The sequence below is a fragment of the Empidonax traillii genome, unplaced genomic scaffold, assembly GCF_003031625.1.
Source record: "Empidonax traillii isolate 1590-97213 ecotype Southwest subspecies unplaced genomic scaffold, ASM303162v1 scaffold20:size5563877, whole genome shotgun sequence".
Taxonomy (NCBI): domain Eukaryota; kingdom Metazoa; phylum Chordata; class Aves; order Passeriformes; family Tyrannidae; genus Empidonax; species Empidonax traillii.
In genome coordinates this window covers 4856873-4876253 of record NW_020955213.1, presented here as the reverse complement: position 1 = coordinate 4876253, position 19381 = coordinate 4856873, and the positions used below count along the sequence as shown (strand labels likewise).

Genomic DNA, 19381 nt, shown 5'->3' with positions numbered 1-19381 from the left:
TCATTTATTACCTGAATGATTTACCCAAAACTACTTCTGAATAATCATAAATCATCAAAGTAGCTGTCAACCGACAGGCAGCTTCAAAAAACACATCAAGAGCCAACATAACAGCTTAAAAAATCCTGCAAATGCGTAGAATGATTTGACTCATTTAATTGCTTAAATCAAGCCAAAATCCACTTTAATGATACCCCTTATACACAAAGAATATGTCACAAATAACGCGTCAACAGAAATACATGTTTAACACAAAGAAGTAAAACTGGTTCTGTGGCAGATGCTCGTTTACATATGTATTGATTTAATTACAGATTTCTCTCCTTCCTTTCAAGATTGCTAAAAAAGATTCAGAACACAATCCCAGAACTGCTCAAACTGAGCCAGAGAGACTAGAGACAACTAATTTTTTCCTCTGGTTGTGTCTATAGAGATGTGCAACATTCCTGCTCTTATTGACATAAACAAAGTCGGAGGCACGGGCAGGACTGCCACAGCTTCAGCTCCTGATGCTCCGCTGCATGTGAGGAAGCTCGTGCCTGTCTTCATAAGCATAAAAGCCAGAATTGGACCAGGAAATCCTCGGGTTTTCAGTCTGCATCAAAGCAAATTTCTGTGCCTGCTGTAGCTGTCTGCATGAGAGACAAGGAGGGAGGATGTGCACAGGGGAATAAACCCGGCCCCGGGTTCCCGCGCTCCCCAGTTTGCAAAGCCACAGAAAGCATTTTTCCCAGGCAAGGAGGGGCAATAGAGAAGGCTCTAATTTCCCTGAAACCCCTCCCTTCCCGAGCGTTTCTGCATGGAGACAGGCAGCAGTTCTCATTAGTCACTGTTACACGGTTGTTTTGTGCCCTACAGCCTGTCAGTGTGGGAAATCTGCCTGGAATCAGAGCAGGCTGCCAGCCTGCTGCAGCCTGGACAGCACCAGCACCCTGCAGGATGATTCCAGAGCTGCTTCCCAAACTGTCATTTCTCAACAGTGTTTTCAGGCTGCTTTCCTGTCAAGCAACGGGAAAAAAAACCCCAACAAAAAAAAGTAATTAGTTTTTGGGATACCACTACACAGCCTGTGGACAGACAATGGGTTTTTATGCAGGCAGAGGGGTCATCTTTTGTGCCTGTGCTGGGAGGATTCTGCACAGGGATGCCTCGAGGGATGACAGTGCGTGGCACATCCCTGGACTCGCTGTCTGCCCATATCTGTGGCTTTGCCTCCCGATCTTCCTCATCATTGCACCATCCTACGGGTGTTCCTACAAAACAAGAGGTCCACAACAGCGTGTTTTGAACAACAGACCTAGAAGCCTCCTCATCAGACCCAGCTCATCCCCCAGCCCTGCCCAGGCAGGAGTTAGTCATGCACTGTCAGCAGCTTGGCCCTGGCTTGGGGGGCAAAGGAGCCCCACTCACCAGCTCTGTTCAAGACACCCCCTTATAGATGATGCATATGGATTTTATGCCTTAAATTCATTTAGCAAATGGAATTCTCTGTATTTTTTCCCCCCCCCCCAAGAAAAAGGACAAATGGTGCAACAATGATCCTGATCCTACATATTTGGACAAACACAAAAAAACAGTCCAAATTGCCCAGGGCAAGTGTTGGGTAATCATTTCATGCTCTGTTGGCAAATGTAGAGGTCAGCAAGAGGGTGCTTAGATCCTGCACAGAGCAGAGTGGTAACACCCCCAGCCCCTTTTGCCCCTGCCCTTTAACTCAGAGTAAATCACTCACCCTCGTGCTACGCAGAGACCTCAGGTCATGTGCACCCAGCACGTGGTGCAGCCCTTGGTGCTGTTTTTTTAGCAAAGCAGGGTAATACCTGGCTGCTCTTTGCACACTTACAGGCAGCAGTCATTGGTGCAGCCTTGGGAAGGGGAAAAAAAGAGTGTTTGATTCTAATCTTTTCTCAAAACATGGCACAAATCCAGCACCAACATATAACGTGGGATAGGTGGAACTGTGATAGTATCACACGTCTCAGATGTCTTGGTTATGTGACAGCTTGACTAAAGCCAGGAAAATTTCCTTAGGCTCTACTTAGTCTACCTTAAAAAACACAAACAAACAACTTTATGCATCAAAAAGTCCAGCTGGAGGACTTTCCTAGTTGCCCATAATTTTTAATTAGCCCCTGTGTTTTCCCCTGAAGTGGTTTGAGTACAAAACCCAGACTGCACACAATGCTCCTCGTGCTGCTGAACTGCACACGGTGACTGATCTAAATATCATTTATCCGGCACACACTTGAGACTCGACAATATTTGGGCAGTTTACAAGAAGCAGTGTCGTTCCTCCCTGCCCTGCAGAGAGCCTGGCTCTTCTGCATTAGTCCACACTGCTCTACAACCTGCACAAAACTGGAGGTCTTGGTTTCCAAAGCCACAACCAGATCCAGCCAGACTTGGGGGTTGCTGCAGTAGCTGGATGGGTCCACAAAACTCCAAGGTAAACAGACATTCAAGGCCTCCACATGAACTAATCTTTAAAGACTAAGAAAGGGTTGATCTTCTGCAAGGCTAAATCAAAGGGTTATTGCTTGGCCACATCATTCACTGGTAACTTCAGGACTTGTGTCATCTCTGAGCCTACAAACACAGGGTAACAGCTGAAGCCTGTGTGTGCAGGGGTGCTTTCCCCCTGCTGTCCAGGCACAGGTAGGCAGTGTTCAACAGGCAGCTGGTACAGGATTATTTTAGGCTGCGCTCAGTTACCAGAGGTGCCCTTTGGATGTTCGGTACATTCAGTTTCCTTCCATCTGCTCCGTTTGTTGCTGTTTGGTAGATGGATTCACCTAAAGTGACACCTCTTTCTGGTAAAACGCAGTATTGGGAGCTAATCAAGTGCTTTATATTTCTGAGCATGGAAACTTTTTGTTTTAATTGTGCTGTGTGGGAAAGAGCTGTTATTTTATCCCTATCTCAAGTGGAAAGGTGGTAAGAAGGAGAGGCAATACTGCTGTATTTCAGAATTAAATGCTGCCTGATAATATTTTTGTAACCCTGTGCTGTATCCAGAATTAGCCACGTAGAGAAGGACAAGTGGGAAAAACACAAATTTCCCCACTCAGACACAAAACCAGAGTCTGCAAAGCCCAGGCTGGGGCAATGGGGGGATTTGAGGGTTCAGAGGTGAGGATGAAGGTCGGGGAAGCAGCCCCCAACTTTACCCCCACCTAGAAACCAGGCTGGGGGGGAGGGAGAACTAGCAGCAGGGGCACTGGGCTCAGCCAGGTTCATGGTGGTTCATAGAGAACCCAGAGTCTCCTGCTGGACCCTGTTTTGGGGAACACCACATCTGTGTGACACGCAGCCCTCTGACACAGCCTGTGATACTGAAACAAGGGAGCATCCCTCTCCCAGCACACAAGGCACCAAAACCACCAGTTTGCACCAATTTTCTGCTGAAATACTCTAATAATGATATATGACAACTCAGGGAGAGTACCGAGCTCTCAGTGGAGCAGCAGCTAAGTGGAATAGAGCCTTGAATCCAAAACATGCAATGTATTAAACCAGACAGTACAGGAAAACAGATCACAGAACAAAGTGATGCAACAACACTTGTACTCAGGAGCAGGACTGTCTTGCTTGGCAGAGCCTGCCAGAAAAGAGGATTAAAAACCACAAGATGGTAAAAAATTCTAGTGATGAGTGAGTGTTTACCAAAGGCTACATGCCACGTGGGTAGATGAGGTGTCCCTTGCTCACCTGGGGTGGGACAAATTAATTGACACCTGAACAAAAATGAAAGCAACAACAGCTTGTGTTCCCTTCTCTGAAAGGGATGATCCTTCCTGTCTTATTTATTTATTTATATAACCTTTAGGTATTTTTTTCATAGCAGAAAAATATCTCTTGTTTGTCATTGCAGTCTGGGACTATTTTTAACACTAGTAATGAGTGACTAAAGTGGGGTGGAGTAGCTAAGCCAGCTCGCTGCTCCCAGCCACCCACAAGGTTTATCTGACCGTCAGAGGAGGAGCTGGAGCAGGGCCAGCCCTCGTGAGGAAGGCAGAGCAAGACGCCTGCAAAGTGTCTGTGTCCTGGGACACACACGGTGAAAAAATGCACACCACTTCCTGCAGCTGATTAAAAAAGGGCCCAGACTCCTCAGAGGGCAGGCATGTCCAATATCTGAGTATTTCTCTGCATCAGTCTCTGACCAGAGCCCATAGACCGTGTAGTTTGCATCTCATCTGCCCATCAGAAAAAGATAGAAGAAAAGCCATCTGTGCAAACAAGTCATTCCTGGACTAGAGCATGGCCAAATGAAGGCAAATAGTGGTTTCTCACAGTAAATTACTAAATCGGTAAATTACTAAAAAATCGTGGAATCATTAAGATTGAAAATACCTCCAAGATCATCAAGTCCAACCATTAACCCAGCATCACCACATTCACCACTAAACTGCATCCCCAAGAGCCACATCCAGATGCTTTTTGAAGACTTCCAGGGATGTAACACCCGGCCCCCGCCTGTCCTTCCGGGCGGTCTCTGCAGAGCTGAGCTGGCACTCGGGGAGTCGGGAGCTGCTGAAATGGGTACATCCCACATCCCTTCTCCCATCACCACCACGACTGCTGCATTCAGAGGAGGGAGCAAAACTAACCGTGGGAAGTACCAGATGGCAGCTGCTGAACACAGCGAGCCGGCTGCCAAGTCCTTCCCAGGAAAAGAGCGCACGGACGGAATGGGAATGAAGGCACGGTCACTGGAGCATGACAGCAGCAGGGCAGCACTGGGAACACAGCACCAGCCTCAGCTGAAAGGCAAGAAACACTCCACTCTGGACAAACAATATTCTAGAGGACCATAAGTGTGTATCTAGAGTTTTTTTAACATGTATATTTTATATACACTTAAAAATAAAAGCCTACTTAATGTAGGGAACTGCTGTGAAATGTTTAAACCCCTGTTCATACTAAATCATGTAAAGCAAGTTGCACTGATGGGTTAACTGTGTTTATTGCAGAAGAACAGAGAGATGCCAACAAACCCCAGACGCTCTGGTGCACCTCTGTGGTGGTGTGAGACAAAACACGGGAGCAGCAGTCTCTGTCCCCCAGCCCTCCACCCTGTCATCATTCTGAAAGCCAGGAAAGAGAGCAAGCATGTATGAGCCTGCACTGACAAGTGGTCCAGGGACCCTTGGGCTTCTTGGGCATTTGTTCCCTTTTCCCAGGTCTGCCAGGCAGCTGGGCAGTGAGGACACAGAACTGCCAAACCCTGCAGCAATGGCTCACAGCATCACCCTGTGTCTGTGCAACAAGGGACGTGCATTTTAAAACAGTGGGGTTTTTCCCCACACTGTCTAACCCCACTTGGTTGATTCACCAGAAACACAGGATTTATAAGTCACCTTGAACATTCCCAGCTGTGATATGCACAGGGCCAAACTCTTCAGTGAAGCACTACGTTTTAAGAGCATTTAAATACACTGTTATTTATCTTCTCAGACTTTAGAGAGAAATTACTTAAGCATTTTCATTTAGAAGGGATGGCAGAGGGAGAAAAAAATTTTTTTTTGGCTGCAGAGATACCTGATATAACAGAGTCACAACCACTTATACCAGCTCAGGGTTTGTCCAACAAAATCACAAGCTCCAGGATCTCAGAGGTCAAACTTCCTTAAGCAACTGCAAAGAGCTGTCTGAAAAGGTTAATCATGCTCCTTTATATTAAATTAATATATAGCTAATGGAGAAGGAGAAAACCCAACCCAAATCTTTTTTATCCTTGGGGTTTACAATAAAGGCTAAGCAATGTCTCTGACTGCAGGGATCACACACACAAACCTAAACACTGGAGACAGGAGGTTTTACTCACAGTAGCTTCTGCAAATGTGTTTGCTAAGGGTGAGTGGTGAAGCAAGGTGGGGGGAATCTGAATGTGTGTTTCAGTCTTGATGCACAGTTCAATCTGCCACTTCTGCTGTGCAGAGGAGCATCAAGACTCCCTGTTCAGCTGCTCTGAGGTCTGGGGGATGCAGCCATCACAAAGGGTTTGACTCCTATTTCTTCAGCTGACCAAGTCCTTCATGCTCAATAATTAAAAATTCAACCCCACTGAGTTTATTTAGAAAAAGAACCTTTTACACCTGCAGAGGGGCTGGGAAAATAGACCATTCCCACCTCCAGCTTTTTGCTCCATGGTATTTTAATTGCACCCAGTGAGGATCCAGGTCTCCTCTCAGAGCCAGTGTGAATTCACTACTTTCTCGAGGATGATTATATAACATTGAGAGGGCAAACCAGAGCCTGCAGGCATAAGCATATTATATAGTTTCTGAAGAATATCCATGGGAATTGCAGGTGTGGTTACAAATTGCCGCATTTTCAAAACACAAGCACGATTATGTGCTTTGCTGACCCGTGGTTGTCTTGAAGTCTCTTGCCCATGACCTAAGACTATTTTAAACAATCTGGAGGTATCAAGTCAAGCTAAGAAGCTGCAGCATTGAATTTATGCAAACTGCAACCCTGCACTTATCAGTTATCAACTGCACTGATAAGAACTGTGCTTCTTATCAGGAGAGGGCAAGTGAATCAACACAGAAAGATTAAGAAATGCTAAGAGTCCTTTCGAGAGGGCTACATGAAAAGCCTTAAGTAGATGATATTTTTCCACAACAAACATACTGTCAGGTTTAATACCACAGCTATTAGAAATTATTTACTGTATAGAAAAAGATGATTTTTTCATTCCCCAAATAGTAAATAGCACATGTATTCTTCCAGCTGAGAGAAAAAGCACAGGATAGTTGCAATTCATTTCTTCTTGATTCACAGTTGCAAATAATAAAAGTTCACAGAAAGAACTTTCTCTTTCAGAGTAAAGTAGAAACATCCGGTTGCTAAAAGTACAAATCTTGTCTTCTGTCATGAATCTGAATACCTGAAAGACACAGCAGCATCAGTAGAATCAAACAGCACATTCCATGCAATCTCCTAAGGTGTTGTGCAAACAAAATTGCACCTTTGGGTCTGGTGCAAAAGAGCCCTTACTAGAATAACCAGAATGACCCATCCAAAGTATCCCCAAAACATTGCACATCAAGGAATCAACATCAGGGTATGACCCAGTCTCAAGAGACTAATAAAAATAGGGAAGCCTGAAGGCTCTGGGAGTCATTTCTTAGCACAACTCCCCTAGCAGTGTGGTGGTGCAAACTGCAGCAGTGCCGTGCCAGCACTTGGGGGTTCAACAGGGACCTCGTCCTGAAACCAGATGCTTGAAATACAAATCAAGGGGTATTCTGTCTTTCTAGGATCTGAAACTTGGACAGCCGATGAAAAACAGGCACCATGAAGTGGCAGTCTGACGGTATAAAAACTAAAGTACACGGGGTTAAGAGATCACGTATATCTCATTTTAATGTAACATAATTTTTTCTTCTTCTTTGTTAACGTAGTTATGGGAGGTGATGTGTCTATCTGGGGGAAAACTAAGCTTTTGAAATACAGCCTGGAAGCAAACAAGGAAACATCTTTAATTCTGCATGTATAAGCAGAATATTTATGAATGTCCTTCATAGGTGAGCACTGATTTGTTCCAAACTTGCTGCTTTCGTTACTCACCTGCAGTGGTGTGGCTTACATTGGGATTTTCTGAGCCTTGGTAAGAGCTTCCTTTCCTCTCTTAAAAAAAATTCATAAAAAATACCAGGGATGAGCAGAGATTCAACACAGAGCTAAAAGTAGACAGTAATTCCTAAAGAAACCTTGTGCTTTTGCAGCCCAGCCTATAGCACAGGTGCCGGGGAGCTCTGTGCTGTCTGGCACAGCAACATACACTTCCATAAATATAAATATCAGCTGTTCTGAAACATGACACAGCACAAGGAGAAGTATATCTAACAGAGAGAGGCAGGAAACAGGGACTCCCACAGCCAGACTAAATGCACACATCTGAGGGATTTGCCAAAGACTCCCTGTGAACACAGACCAGCCATTTCTTATCAGTCCTTCTACTTTGACAAGTACATGTGTGGTGTTACACACATGTTGTTAAGAGGCTCCCTGAGTATTCAGAAAGGCCCTGTAAACATCCTGGAAGAAAAGGCAATGGCTGGGGAATACTGAGCTGTTTAATTTCCTTTTCAATTTTTCCCCACTCATCTTCTTTCCTGAAGTTTTTTGGGAGAAAAGTCCACTTCTGTTAACAGTGCTTCCCTGTTTTTACTCTAAGACTGCTTTCATGAAGTATCTTCTTTTCTGGAGGAGTCATTTCCTGGGGTTCCCAAGCCTTGATAGGCTCACATTGCCCCCCTGGGGGAAGAGGGCACCTGACCTTGTTCTTAAATTAAATCCTAGAAGTCCAGGTAGTGTCTTTAAAGTAATTAGACTGTCATTTACTAGGCAAAAAGACTAGAATGAGTACCTGTGCAACACATGCATAAAGCTTCAGCTCAATCTACGTACCATGAGCAGAAAGTTTGCATTCCAGCTGAAGACAGAGCACTCTCCCTTTTCCATGAACACACACAGAGAGGCATCAGACACTGGAGCAGGAATGAGTTAACAAAACACCTACAGTTGGGGTCCTCATAACAACACAGCTTTGGTGTATCCTCAAGAGAGGAACTGTGGATAAGCTCCTGTTTGTACCTGCAGGCAGCCTGTAGCTCACATTCTGCCAAATTACTGCTGATGCAGTTTCGAAACTGGGTAACCAGTAGGTATTTCACAGCTGGTTATTTTTCAAAACCTAAGCCTCAGGATTGCTTCTTCACATGCCTGGTGCTTTTTATCTAGGAGCACCAAGTAGGACATGCTGTATTTTTCCAGCAGACTCCCTAAACAATTTCACAACCCTTTTTCTTGGAGGCCAGTGTCGAGCTGCCTGACTGGGGAACGCCCAGGGACAGCAATGCAGGCACAGGGCACCAGGGCTCTGGCCAGGAAGCTTGATCCCAGACAGCTTCTCAAAGGCAGAAATTACTCACAAGGGAGCAATTTTACCCAGCAGATCTAGATGCTGTGGGGACCTAAGCTCCTGGGAAACGGATTCCAGTCATCGACCATCTTTGTGCTCTGTGCTGGTGGTGCCTAGGATTGGTATTGCTACCAGTTATTGATAATAAATAAGCAGCAATCATCACTTCTGTGTGAATTGCATTAGCTCTGGGTTATCTGCAGGGAGCTAACACAGCCTTTGACAGGCAGGGCAGCAGTGCTTCATGGCAGGCAACAGTTAGCCAGGAGACAAGGCAAGGCTGGCCCTCCAGCCCCTGTACCCTCGTCATTCCAGCTACAGACAGAGACTGGGAGGCAGAAAAACCCCAACCATGCTGGTAAGGGTTGCAGCTTCCCATCCTGTATTCAGAACATCATTAACGCCCTGCACAGTGAGGATGTCCAGGGATCCTTCCTGACCACCCCCTTCTGGTCCCAGTAAGGGAGCATCTGTCACACATCGTACCTGTTACCTATGGGGCAGAGATCCTGATAGCACTGTGAATAAGTTTATATTCACTTAAAACATCTCCCCAATGTAAGGTACAATATTGTGCAAGTAGACAATGCACGCTGTTTGATTAAACCATACCATAAGGCTAATCAATCCCAAGTATCACAGTACACATCATGGTTACCTACTGAAATTTGAGAAGCTGAGGAACAGACTGTATTATTTTGACTCTTTACATAAGATGCCGTCAAAGAATGAAGTGATAGTAAGTATTTTCTTACCTCCCCCAGGAGCTGAACTTTGACTCATATTTTGTAACCTAGCAGGTCCAGTCATACAACTCGAGTGTTGCTTCACGGTACATTCTTGCATGGATGTCAGGCACCTTTCCTGTTGCAGAAGACCAAGAAGAGAACCGTATTTCCTGTCAGAGATGGGTTCATCCACCACGTGCAGGTTGGGCAGGGCAGGATGATACACGGAACTGGTGACACTGGGAGACCCAATCGAAGGGAAGGGCCACAGGTCCGCAGGCTGAGTTGGATGACTCTGCAGAGCCGATGGCTGGTATTGGCCTCCCATACCAGCACCCGAAAAATTCAGGTCAGAATTTGACACGTTTGTTGCGGAAGATGACGGATACGGTTTGTAGCAATGTGATGAGAAATTCCACTGATGGGGAGACATGCTATCTATTAAAAAGAGAAAGAAAGCATCTAAAGTCTCATAAATTCCTACTTTTTTCTAAGGCAAATTCCAATGGACTTCTAAGGGAAGGCCACCAGATTGCATATTCATCGTTACAGAAATATATATTCACTTTAGTGCTGCTTATCTTAAAAGTCAACCTTAAATTCATATTAAAAGCAGACTAAACCACCACCACCACCACCAATACTTCCAAATAAGTATTGCATGTGTTTTCTTACAGGTCACTGGCATAGGCAGGTTTTTAAACAACTGTATGCTTAAACAAATACGTTTTTGCAAAGATAACAACTCAAGTCATAATGCATGTAATGCATCTGACAGTAATGGCCACACTTGGCTGGAAAATTGTGAACTAGCCCTGCCAACAGGCCCATGGAGAATTTGGGAATCACCCCAGCAAGCACAGGGATTTACCCAGGGGGTCCCTGCTACACAATCCAGGGCTTTACAAGTATGATTTTCACTCTTTCTGTTTGCACACAGTTCCATATATTTAAGCTCACTGGATCTTAAATTCCTTAGTGAAAGCCAGTCACCCCCACCCAACACCACAGAGAGGGGCTCACCGTTCTTCAGGACAACATTGTCACCCTTGTGCTTTGTGCTCAGGTCTTGTGGGTTCTTGGCATTGCTGAGAGCTCTAGAAAAATGTTCATCTACCACGCTGTTGATATCCCCTTGGAAATAGGTAAACACAACGCTCTGAGATCCCCATTCTGTTTTCACAGCTTCTTTGCTTTTACACGGCTTTGGAGAGAGCTTCCTTGTTTCTTCCATTTTTAAAACCCAACAGCTCCTGCAAAAAAATCCCAACAAATCAAACAAAACAAACCCAGACAGGTCAAAGTGATAATATTCAGCTTAAAATGCCCAGTCAGTGGTGAGCCCATCTTCCTCCTGAAACAGTAGAGCCAGAAGAACTGTGCTAAAAGGATTAGATTCTCCATCTGGGTTTCTGCTTTTTCATTGCACCTTTTCTTTACTGATTTCCTCATTTTGTACTTCTAACATGGAATACCTGGGTAAAATGGGCACATCTATCTACCAGCTGTCATTTCTCACCCTGACCTTTGGCCCTAGGATGTACTGCTGTGCAAATGTGCCCTCAGGATGGAGCAGTGCTGGAATAACTGAAGCACTTAAAAAATAATTCAGAGGTGAATGAAGTTCAGGGTGAACATATCAAAATGCTTTGTCCATTTCTGGTTTTTGTATGGCACAAAAAACATATTGACAGAGTGAAAAAAACCCCAAACCAAACCAAAACAAGAACAACAAACAACAACAACAACAACAAAACAAAAACAAAAAACCCACACACCAAAACAAACAAACAAACAAACAACACACACACACACACACACACCCCAAAAAAACCTCCACCACTCATTAGAGCCGAAAATGACAATTTTAGATAAGGTAAAATTTGAAATACCTTGATCAGTGTCAGCACAAACCTCCACAATGAAAAGACTTCTAAGAGTAACTCGTTGCTTCACCTGTTAGAAAAAGACAGATTGAATTATTAGAAATTCAAATCAGGGCAAATTCAAGTAAAAAAGCCCAAACCCAAAGCCAAACAAATAATCTTTTTTGTTTGAAACAATTTACCTCAGAACATGATGGGTCTGCCAGTTGGTTAAAACTTTGGTAGCAAGACTGCTGAAACACACACTGTGGGTCAATCCAAAGTTACAGATTTAAGACAGGAACTACACTAAAATAGTTTGCAGGAAGTCAACAGAAGACTATAAGAGTCCTTTTTGTTCTCCTTAAAAAATATCTGCTGCCAGATATGGTAAGAGTAGGACAAGGAATGTCACTGCTTGCCCTGGAGAAGCATCGTTTTCGTGCATTTGTGCAGTTTTTGGCCGCAGGGGAACAAGTTCCCCAACCAGAGCTCACACGTCCTGCCTTAATCAAAATCATATTTAGCAACGCTTGGGCTACAGATGCAATGAGAATTGCCTGCTGCTTCTATTCAATTTTCCAGACTCATTGTCAGCTCATGACACTGCATAGCATAATCAATTTACCTTGGTAGCAAAAAGAAGCCTGTTATTTTTCAGAGACCAGGCAAACCCTTGGCCAATAGCCAGTTGTACCACGCAAAACCTAATGAATCATTTGATTTGTATTTCCATCCAGCTAACCCTGCAATATCCAGCATTGCTTAACCTATTCCTGTCTATTTATCTGATTTCTTTCCTAGTCATAAAGCCCCCAATCCCCAGAAGCTTCCCAATAAATATTGCACTCAGCTGTGTCTCAAAGGATACTCTGAAGTGTTTGCAAATGCTGCCTTCAAATGGCCTCTCAGAATTTCTTACACATGAAAAGACTGTTCAGGCTGCAAAGCCAAGTATACAGGCATTAAGAAATATAAGGATTAAGGTTATCAAACCATAATCTATCCCCATTTTAATCCTTCAACTACAAACTTCTTGTCCGTGTTTGTCACTTGCTTCTATGTCTAGTTTTGCTTGTCACCTCAATCTCCCTCCCCCATGTGCTCTGTTCAGTTCTCCCTGCTTCACGGTCCCTTGCTCAGCCAGCCCTAATCCCCTGCCATCAGCTGCCAACTCATGTTCAAACTCGGGAGTTCCTCAGTCCTTATCTTGGGATTTCTATTGCTTTGCCCCAGCTCCGGCCTCACATCCACCTAAACACAGCGCTGGGAACAGGACACCTTCAGGTTGGTCATCAGCCAGGAAATGCAAGGGCATACTTTAACAGTCATCTGATTCAGAAGATAATCTTTCACAATTTTAAAACTGGCCCAACTTTCCCAGACGTGGAGAACTTACACCAAAAAAACTTCTTACCAATTTCCAGGCACCTTCCCGAGGCCCATGAGGGGAGCAGGAACGAGCACAATGCAGCCAAACAACTGGAAGAACTTCAAGCACAGGAAGAGGCACTATTTTTTCCCCAACTTTAGAAAGCAACCCACTATTTAGGTGAAGGGACTTTCTGGTTGCTCAGCTGGAGGCCAACACTTGCCATTGAAAATTCCAACCAAAGCAGTGAAAGCCTGGCGATCACACGGCCTGAGAAGGGACATCAGGCCATCCCAACAGCAAGCAGCAAACCAGCTCTTCCTTACACTGCTCCAACACTACACATCAACATACAATTTAGAGAGCATTAGCTCTGGCCCAGAGGTTCATTTTTCCTGTTCCTCACTCAGCACAAGCCATTGTGTCTTTGTACCACTTTCATTAACACGCTTAACTGGCTCCTGACATTAATTCTGAGCTCCTTTAGCACCGTTCATTGCTGTGCAGCAGCTTGTGTGAATTGTCACAATGCTGTAAAAATAATATATTTTAAAGAAGAAATGTCATCTGTCTCTTTTTTGTTTTATCATTTCCTTTGAAAACCTCCTGTTCTTTCCAACAAGTAGCCATAGGAAGGCCGGATATAACCCAGGTTACATCTCAGTCCCCTCAGTGATCATATGCACGTGATGAATCTAATGTCCCAGCAGAAAGGAGCTAAATTTGTAGTTGAAGTTCATTACCTGAACTTCCTATTCTTCCATCTTCCAGCAGGAAGTATTCAAAAGAAGGCAGAAATCCTTCCTTTTAACTTGAGTCTGCCACAAACTATTGTCAAAGTGGAGTAGAAGTGGAGCCCAGGATGAAGCAGACTCAGCTCACCTCACACTGCCCTCAGAATGGATTAATTATGGCAGAATAGTGCAAGTAATCGTCAGAGTTATTTGTCCTTCAGGTGGACAAGGAGGTGTCCTCAACAGAGGCTTAAGAGAGGTGTTTGTTGATGGCTCATTACAAGTGATAATACTTTACAATGTCTCTCACATTCCCCACCCTTGTTCGCAGTATTGACTGCCCATCACCGAAGCATCAGACAGGGAACTCTCTCTGTTCTTGGTTTCATGTGGTTCAAACTAGATTTAAAAACAAATTAAAAAAAAATTCCACTTCCCAAGTATTAAGCAACAACTTAACAAGCAGGCATTCTCTTTCATCCAGAGATAAGGGAATAAATAAGGGAACATTTGAGAAAGTCAGTGAATGTGGGTTGGAATTATCCCTGAGTTCTCCTACCTTAACTCACTGTCAGGAGCGGTGTCACACCAAGGAGATGTTCCGGGTGCGGGCCGGTCATGGTGTGTCCAGCAGTGTGGGATCCTTCCCGGGGCCCGGCAGGCTCTGTGTGCTCTGTAGCGACTGCAGCAGGAGACAAGCCACGTTCATGAACTCCCGACACACTTTTTAGCCTCCAGCTGCGCGTGAACAAGGCGTTTCCTTCAGCCTATCTGCTAAGAATGCATGAAATGCACTCCAACAAGTCAACCAGGTTAGGAGGTTTCAGGAATGAGGAAAATAGGATTGTAAGTAGGTTTGGGTTTGTTGATTGGTTTGGTTGTGGTTTTTTTTCTTTTTTTTCTTTTTTTTTTTTTTTTTTTTTTTTTTTTTTTTTTTTTTTTTTTTTTTTTTTTTTTTTTTTTTTTTGATGACAATGTGTACACAATAAAGAAGACTGTGGACTTTGGAAGAGTTTAGAGTAGGATGATAAAGAAGTTACGGCAGAGAACCAAACTTGGGCAGGATGATAAAGGTTTTTCTTATGCCAGGCTAGGACATATTCAGTAAACTTGAAAAACCCAGAAAAACTTGCTAACTGTTTTTCTCTCTCTTCTTCACTAGATCTGTTTAAATGACTGCAGATATCTTCAGAAAATAAAAATATTCTTGTTCTCCAAGGGCTATAGAAAGAAAAAGAGTGGGGGGGGGCTTTTTGTAGCAGGTTTACCAAAATTACCCAATTGCAGTCATTCCAGAAATGCTGAAAGAGGGTCAAACTTGCCAGTCTCAGCTGGAAAAAACACCTTGGGAACTAAGAGTCACCAAACTGGTGACATTATGTGTTTTATAGAGTAGCTTAGGAGTTTGTTCACTCATCCAGAAAGCAGGAGAGCACAATTCAATTCCCTCTGCCTAAATACATATGAATCCACCCTCTGCCATCTCCCAGACCAACTTAACTACCAGGCTGAGATTCCCGTGGTGGTGCTTAGCCTTTTATTGACACATTCTTTGCATAAACACATTTTCATTGTGAGACAGACTGGATTCCAGTCCATCAGCGGGGCCAAGAGTTCTCAACATCTCCATCACTCCTTCTTTGATCCCCTTTTCTAAACTAGTCATACAGCAGAGGTTTCTTCTCCTCAAGCTTTTCAAGACCTCATTCAAAAATTCCCTCTCAGGTTGGCAGGCAAAGCATCGGTCAGGTTGTTAAAATGGCATCAGTTTAAAGCTCCTAGAAGGAACTACTGACTAAAATGGTATTATAATCCAAAGTGTCAAAGCTTTGAAGAACAAAAAAACTGGAAAAAAAAAAATCTTTATTTTTGAGAATCAAAATTGACATTCTATTTGTCTTCAACAAATAAAAAACCCACAATCTCACTTATAACTATAGTGTATGCTGTCATCCCTCCTGCTTCTTTTACACCCGTGCAGGTCCATTAACACATCAAGCCAGGAAGAAGACGAAACCCACAAATAGGGAACAAATACCATATCCCACTTACAGTTCCAGCAACACCTCTGCTGGATCCAGCTGGAAAGCTCTGGCTTGTTAACACATGTGCTCTATAAAAGTCCCTCTGCACCAAAGGCTACTGCATCTTTTACTGAGGGAAAAAAAGATAAATACATTACCTCAAAACTAATCAGCAAAGACTTGTTCTGTTCACAACTTTATTAAAAAGGTAGTATAAAACACAACCCCTTTAAGAAACAAACTGAAGACAAACCAAGGGATTCTCAGACACTGTCACAAGTCTAGATAATATTCAAATACCATTTGTTTTTAAATGTTGGTTTTCTAGAGGATAAATGAAATTCATCAAAAGAAAAATCACCAGTCAGAAAAAATTTCAAGTCAACTTATTGAAAAGTTTAATCTAACAATATACTTTCTTATTACAGAATGAGCAAAAAACCAATTTGCTGCAAAAGATTTCGTAATTCTATAAATGTTTTACAGAACTTTCAGAGTATCCTGACAGTAAGACTTCAAGCTGTGTATAATGAGCACTAAAATACACACAAGTCCAATCAACACAAGTACACAACTCACAGAATTCTTTTCCCATACTGCAGTATGTTTCCTCAAATTCAGAAATGAGAGCTTAAAATCCAATTAACATCTACAGGTAAGTATTTTTAATTTTTTTTTTCCAACTTGTTTTGTTTAGGTTCAAGAATTCAGGGTACGAATATTGATTTTGCTGGAAAATTTAAAGGCAAGTTTGGGTTTCTATGAAGCATCCAATACCTTCAAGTTAAGTAAGTGAATTATTTGTAATTGTAAATAGGCTAACTGAATAATGTCTAGGACATTTTGCTAAAATGCACTGCATTTAACATACTAATGATTTTAAGTGAATTGCAATCCTTATACAAAATGTAAGCTGTACGAGGGACTGAAATTCAATTAAAAAATGTAATTTAAAAAAAAGCAGGAGAAACAGATAAACATTTTGATGCAAAATGAAACTAAGTCTCTCTTTACAGCTGTATATGAACATTCCAGAACCTGCGAGAAAAAGCCTCCAAAAAAACCCTTTTCTTTTGGGGCTTTTTGTTTCCAGGTGTCTACCTTGGCCTTGCTCCTCAAGCCACGTCATCTCTAGTGAATAATACCCATAACCCCATAAAACTTCCTTGCCAGCAAAGCACTGAAGAGCAGCTGACTGTAAAGCAAACTACCAATGTTTCTTGAAGCTAAGCAATGATTTTGGATAGTATGGTTAAAATAGTGATGGTTGCTGAATTATACTGAAGGATCAGTTAATGCTCTGTCCCTGCTGAGCAACAAGGATTATCCACAAACTGTTTCAGTCTGCTGCTGGTTATTGTTTTCATCATTTTCGGAGGGAAGGAGGCAGAATCTCTTACAATGAACCTCTCACCAAAAGCCTAAAATACATTAGAAACCGAGCAAAAAGTTTGATTTTGTCATTTCTAGTGAGCAAGAAAAGTAATTAAACAGCACTTTCAATTAAAGAACAAATACAGTGAAAATTCCATTGGGTTTTTTAACTTCTTACCAACTTATGTATGATGCTGCTCAGTCAGAAAAATATGTAAGTTTAAGAAGCAACTCACCTTCTTCAGCTTCAGATTTGTTAAAATTTGGTATTAAACATTACTGCTCTATACAACAAGATTTCCATAGTCATACTTCAAAATAGTAATTTTAACTTTTGTGATTTTTTTATTTCTGTTCAGATTAATTTATAAAAATTTGCATCATTTCAAAAAGGAAAATGTCAAAAGAATTCAGTCTGAATGAAAATCTGCTGAAAAGAAAGTTACAGCTGCATTAACCTCTTCTTGAACTACTAAATGCAGTAACTCAATGAGTAGTTTATAAAAATATATTTTTACATTTTACAGGGGAAAACAGAGGTAGACAAAAGAAAACACCAGTCTGAGTGTAATGCCGCACTTCAGAACAACATATTTGCATGGAAAAACAGCTTTTATTTCTTTAAGAACCCTGGTTAATAGGAAAGCCAGTAAAGCATTTGGTCTCAGTCTTTCTTGGTGCTCTATTTCGGTGTGAGGTCTAGAGAGAAAGGTGAAAGGACTGACATCACACTGGACTTCTGCAGCAAGCCAGTCAGATGTGTACACCAATCGCAGAGAGGAAGGTCACTGCACATAAACGGATTCTTTATTTCTCAAATAATACACTACACTAACCTTATTTTTCATATCTGATACCATGATAAGGCTTCATAGAACTGTACAAGTTTTATACATTTGTCCACAAGTCTCCCTACATCAGTTGCAATTCCACTGTAAAACAGGTGATTTAACTGTGTAGTGTTACATGACTGGGCTCCTTTAAAAAAAAAACAAACCAAAACAAAGCAAACAAAACACAGGAGTAATCGATCTAAAGCCTGGATCCAGAAGCTGGAAGGAAAAAAGGAGCACTGAAAGCAATACCCACCACATTAACTCACACTCCTCGAACGCAAACACTCCCAGCTCTCAAAGGTCTGTGGTGCTTATTACCAACAAAAATAACTAAGGCAGAACCAACACCACCCAGAGATGTATCAGAATATGCCACCACGTGCAGCCAATAAGCAGGCAGTGCTTCACATCCCCTGAATTCGTCAAGCACCTGCTTTGCTGAAACATACAATTCATACCTGGAAACAGGAGCAAACGGACTCCTTTGGCTGGCAAGAGCTACAGCTCTTCCTTGTAATGCAACTCAAAAATGGAAATTTGTAATGCCAGCTTATAACGAGCCCCCAGACTTTTAACCTTTGAATTCAAATATAATCTCTGTTGTAAAATCAGGTATTTTTTGTCACAAATAGATGTAACTTATGGCAGGTGTTAACTTAGATGTCCTGGTTAGCATAGCTACCCACATATACTGATTATATATTTAAAAAAAAAAAAAAAAAAAAAAAAAAAAAAAAAAAAAAAAAAAAATAAAAAAAAAAAAAAAAAAAAAACAAAATAAGAGAACCATATAGACTTCTGGAAAAAATATATATGGTAATCTCAAGAGCACAAATTTTCAGAGTATTCTACATACCTCATAATGGAAATACAGGAATTAGCATCTATAGTTTCTTGCAATCCAATATGAATTAAAACAATTGAACAGATCTTAAAACAATTGAACAGATCCTCCTTACAAATGTGTACTGGTAACCATCCATATGAACAGCGTGCTATGAATTTAGTTCCAGTATTTTAATTACTTAGTGCCTAAATCCATATTCTTCTATCCTTACTTATCAAAATAACACGACTCTAAATTTAGAATGACTATGCCCAAAACAGCTCCCTCAGTTATTTCTGATAGCCTGCCCCATATTAAGATACCTGAAGTTAGAATGCCTTCTAAATCCTTGGTTTTGGGAATATTTCTAAGAGGCCTAGCATTTGCTTTTTAAGAGCATTATTTGAAAGCATGTTTTCAAGTTTTCTAACTTCTGCACAAGAAACCGTAGTTTGAGCTGCCAAAAGCCTTTTAAATCCTACGAAATATGGAAGATCCTCCCCACTCTGAAGAGCATGCAGGGCTAAACTAAAATGCTGAGAACTTACACTCATCATGCTAATGAAGTGGAACAAAAACCTTTAACTTAAAAGCAAAAACTAATAAAGCCACCACAAAAATCAAATGCCTATTTTGATACCTACTACATACAGACCATGAGAGTTTAAGATCTATTTCATTATGTCC

At 42.2% G+C, this 19381-nt stretch overlaps 1 protein-coding gene and 1 long non-coding RNA gene across 2 annotated transcripts; both read right to left on the bottom strand.

Annotated features, from left to right (window-relative positions):
- Positions 1 to 276: 276 nt before the first annotated feature.
- On the bottom strand, positions 277 to 6889 carry LOC114065662. The gene is made up of 3 exons (XR_003573022.1): positions 6133 to 6889; positions 1733 to 1865; positions 277 to 1253 (listed from the first exon to the last, which is right to left on the bottom strand). It is a non-coding gene; the product is annotated as an uncharacterized LOC114065662 (long non-coding RNA).
- Positions 6890 to 7244: 355 nt separating this feature from the next.
- Positions 7245 to 11592, bottom strand: VGLL1 (vestigial like family member 1). Its single transcript, XM_027899952.1, has 5 exons — positions 11556 to 11592; positions 10687 to 10916; positions 9691 to 10101; positions 7579 to 7638; positions 7245 to 7333 (listed from the first exon to the last, which is right to left on the bottom strand). Exons 2-5 carry the CDS (start codon positions 10895 to 10897, stop codon positions 7245 to 7247), a joined length of 771 nt encoding a protein of 256 aa, XP_027755753.1. The 5' UTR covers positions 10898 to 10916; positions 11556 to 11592.
- Positions 11593 to 19381: the final 7789 nt, after the last annotated feature.

Excerpts from the sequence above, each read along its gene's own strand:
- VGLL1 (XM_027899952.1), bottom strand. The coding sequence starts at position 10,897 with ATGGAAGAAACAAGGAAGCTCTCTCCAAAGCCGTGTAAAAGCAAAGAA. Across the intron at positions 10,102-10,686 it reads CAATGTTGTCCTGAAGAACG|ATAGCATGTCTCCCCATCAG; the intron begins GTGAGCCCCTCT and ends TCTTTTTAATAG. Across the intron at positions 7,639-9,690 it reads AAGTTCAGCTCCTGGGGGAG|AGAGGAAAGGAAGCTCTTAC; the intron begins GTAAGAAAATAC and ends ATTTTTTTTAAG.